This window comes from Galendromus occidentalis, unplaced genomic scaffold, assembly GCF_000255335.2.
Source record: "Galendromus occidentalis unplaced genomic scaffold, Mocc_1.1 scf7180000077508, whole genome shotgun sequence".
In the NCBI taxonomy this organism is placed as follows: domain Eukaryota; kingdom Metazoa; phylum Arthropoda; class Arachnida; order Mesostigmata; family Phytoseiidae; genus Galendromus; species Galendromus occidentalis.
The window spans coordinates 201338-205079 of NW_003805496.1; the positions used below are offsets into that span (position 1 = coordinate 201338).

At 49.8% G+C, this 3742-nt stretch overlaps 1 protein-coding gene across 1 annotated transcript; it reads right to left on the bottom strand.

Moving 5' to 3' along the window:
- Nucleotides 1–247: 247 nt before the first annotated feature.
- LOC100905152 (lipase 3) lies at nucleotides 248–2736 on the bottom strand. The gene is made up of 8 exons (XM_018640853.2): nucleotides 2709–2736; nucleotides 2371–2546; nucleotides 1901–2226; nucleotides 1468–1618; nucleotides 1270–1380; nucleotides 965–1138; nucleotides 702–863; nucleotides 248–580 (listed from the first exon to the last, which is right to left on the bottom strand). Exons 1-8 carry the CDS (start codon nucleotides 2734–2736, stop codon nucleotides 248–250), a joined length of 1461 nt encoding a protein of 486 aa, XP_018496369.2.
- Nucleotides 2737–3742: the final 1006 nt, after the last annotated feature.

Below are 3742 nucleotides of genomic sequence, written 5' to 3' on the forward strand. Positions count from 1 at the left end.
ATCGAGTTCTACCACGCGCGGCATATGTGAAGGTGTGAAGCATGTGTGCTTAGAGAACGTTCGATCTGATCGACGCAGCTTGACGAAACAGTTCTGTGCGTACACGAAGGCTATTAATTTATTGTCATCATCATGAATATAAAATCATCGCCTTCCGAGTCTGCCTATTCTGAAATAGTCGTGATGAAGGATGGAACGATTCATCCTCTGACGCTTCCGAAAAGTTCCTACATCCCAGGCAGCCTATTCAGAGTGAGTCCATGTAGGAACAGCGAGGGCTCTCCAAGCTCTTCAAATGCTCCGCGACCACACGACGATATTGAGCGTGGGGAGCACTCCTCGCGACATCGGACTCCACGAATTGCTCGACGACAAAATTATAAACCAAACAGGCAGCTCTCCAAGACCACAGGAAATCAACATGGCTGAATCTTTCTTCATCAACTATCAGCTGATTCATGGGTTTCAACCAGTCGACTATTCGTTGAGCAGACTTCAGGCCAAGGAATACGTCGTTCTTTGCGAAGATATACGATGAGTTGACCCGAGCCTCGTCGAATTTGAATTCAGGGGGATCCTCCTGCAAATGAGGAAAGTCTAAACAGTCGCAGTGGATCGGCTCCGACTCCTTCCAGCGACCCGGAGCGAGTCCCACTCGATTTATGAATTTCGATTTCGCTTCGAGACTCCGTGATACTAACGCGGTTGTACATCTCTTGATTGGTGATACCGCTCTGAGGGATCTTCCTGTAGTCGATCCTGGTCCAAGCTTCCTGTTTCATGTATATTTGGGAAGATAGCTCATAAGTGTTCATGCCGGTCACGCCACCAGGCCACACCGCTTTCAATACTGTGGTTCTCCCCTGGAAGAGAGGTGATTATGATAAAAATTTCCGGTAGCATCGGCGGCATCCCTTTGGCGCCGTACAAAGCCGGGACAAGACCACTGGGCATGAAGACTGACCTTATCGAATTCTGGGCTCAAAGTGAAGAAATCGATGAGGTCCCTTTGAAGAATCCAGTTGACAGTGAGCTGACAGACCCCTGGCAGAAAATCGCAGAATGGATAAATGAATCGGTTGCCGAACGTTTGAGCGCTAGTCAAAATGCGGGCCTGCGTAACAATTTTGAACAGGAACTGAAATCGAAAGACCGTGACAGATTCCTGCATGGGATTGATCCGGGATGCGCTTCTCGTTTCTTTTTCCGCGTTTAGTCTCATTGAGTATGCATTCGGTTCTGCTCGTATGGCATGAACTCGAGGTATACCGTGGGAAGTTTCTCGACTATTGGCGCAAATGCGCGGAGGAAGAGCTTGACCGTCGGTCCGAGATCGTCTCCGAGTATTACCACCGGTGAGAGAGCAGCGAAATGTCCCACCTGTGAAGCGATTGTGTTCTGATGTTTCGACTCGGCACCAAAATTTCCGATTTGGACAAAGCCCTGCTCGATATTTCGGAGTCCTACTTTGTCATCGTAGGAGTGGTCGCTTCCTAGGAATCCGAGGATGACCGGATTACCCTGCGAATGAGCGACCAGATGAATTTTGTCGTGACCCGTCTCTTTAAGGATGAAATCCAACGCCGCGGGTATGTCGTACTGCGACATGAACTGCCAGCTGCAAGACCACAGATGTTCGAGGAATAGGCGGGAGTCAGGAAGGGTCAGTCTGGGCTTTGATCGCTCGAACGGCGGCTTCTCCACGAGGAAAGTTCTGTCGCGACTGAGGTTGACTCGGAACCGGTCCCGAAAGATATTGACTCGGAACCGGTCCCGAAAGATATTGACTCGGAACCGGTCCCGAAAGATATTGACTCGGAACCGGTCCCGAAAGATATTGACTCGGAACCGGTTCCGAAAGATATTGACTCGGAACCGGTTCCGAAAGATATTGACTCACGCCGATTCATAAATGTCCTCTCCTTTCGCGGGATACGCAAGCCCGGATTTCGAGACCTTTTCGTAGCTGAATTGATTCCCTCGGTGATTCACCAAGAAAACATCGAAACCGTTATCAGCCAAGATGAAAGCCAAGCTTTCACTTCGGGGATTCATCATGAAATCCGCAGAAGAACACGTGAGTCCGTGAGAAATGAGGACGGGGGTCGACAGCGTACTATTGTAGACGTCAGGACTTCGCACGCGATGAATCTTCAATTTCCACCTGTCCGAGGTCACGACCGAATACTCGTCGAAAGCCATCCCTTGGGAGGAAGCGAAGGCGCCCTGGAATATTTCGATATTCCGGTGAATTTTTCAGTATTTCCATATCTGCCTGTCGGAGGCGAACGATGATCAAGTCCCCCAGATGTCCGAATATAAATAGCGCGGACTGCATGAGTCAGTTCTGCATAAAACACGATGCCTCACCAACCCATCTTTGGAGATGGCTTTCGCTTCCTGCAACGCCTTCCGGCAACGCGTCGGTGAGATCAACAAGGAAAGCCCTGCTTGATGTGGAATCCGGTGAGAGATCATCGGAGACAATCCGAATTCTTTGAGATTGTACTGGAGATCCCATGATAATATCGATCCGAAGCACGGATCTGTGATGGGAGCGAATTTCACTTCTGCCTCTTGATGGCATCAGCCGGCAGGATAGAGCGTGGACACGAGATATGCTCCGAGATAGGAAACTTTGTGTCCTCGAGCCAAATTGGCCAACTGATTCCTTTCTGTCATTCATCGCAACCGGAACGTCTACTCACCCAAAACGACAACACTCGGCAAGCACATCATTAACTCTGAAACGCTGAGCAAGTTGGGAGTGGAGAGAAAATCCAGACTGGCCGCAACAATCAAAAAGGTCCACAGGGCGACTCCAGCGACACTCTCAGGGTGATGTTTTGTTTCAGAGTTTTCAGGGCTGCTCGAGGATTTTCGAGAAGCATAGCAATCAACGTTTGTCCGTACAAGTTTCTCGGATTTCTGAACGGTCGAAATGGTATTGAGGCAGGTTTGTCCTCTCGAGCTGCCTGGGACGTTCCCGGGAACTTCCGAACGAAAACTGCGACTACCTATTCTCTGACATCTCTAAAAGTAACATAACATAGATTCGATGCTATCATGATTTGGGTTTGGATCTCCGTCGAGTAATTCCCAATGAAGAAATTTCAGAACCGATTCCATAATTGAATAGGAGTTCGTCTCAGATTCGGCGATAATCGCTCCGTCGCGCCGTTCCCGACGGAAAATCGCGTCGGGACGAAGATCCCATCTCATCATCGGTCATCGATCTCGTTTTCTGTTCATGCTCATTGAAGCGGACTGGAAGCGGCATCGCTCCAATTTGCGATTAGTGACCGGCGGCGGAGCGTGCGCAGAATCGAGACCTCATTCCCTACTTTTTGAGGGACCAGCACATGTGACAGCTTTTCCTTCATGAGAGAAAGGGCGCGCCCTCGGGTTATAACGAGTTCGACAACTCGAGATCTGATCATTGAGGCCCGGTGTGGGTGGAGGGGAAGAGACAAAGCTACCATGGTCAGCCTGAAATGAAACTGAAGGCAGACGAGCACGCATTGAGTCGTCTCATGTACCCCGAGGTTCGTAGGCCCCACTCGATGCTCGATTGCGCGCGTGTTGTGATCATGAGATCGATTAGGATGGACACTGAGAAGTCATGACCTCGAGAGCTAATCCAAATCTGGAAATACGAGTAAAGGCATCCGAGCAGTAGCCAAGGGGGCTGCACGTTCTCTGAGGAGAAGATTGCTGTTTATAGCTCAGCTTGCAGATCCCT

Coding starts and splice junctions, on each gene's coding strand:
- LOC100905152 (XM_018640853.2), bottom strand. CDS start 2,736: ATGTGCTTGCCGAGTGTTGTCGTTTTGG. Junction 2,547..2,708: donor GCCGAGTGTTGTCGTTTTGG/GTGAGTAGACGT, acceptor CTCCCATCACAG/ATCCGTGCTTCGGATCGATA. Junction 1,619..1,900: donor GAGGACATTTATGAATCGGC/GTGAGTCAATAT, acceptor GTGGTCTTGCAG/CTGGCAGTTCATGTCGCAGT.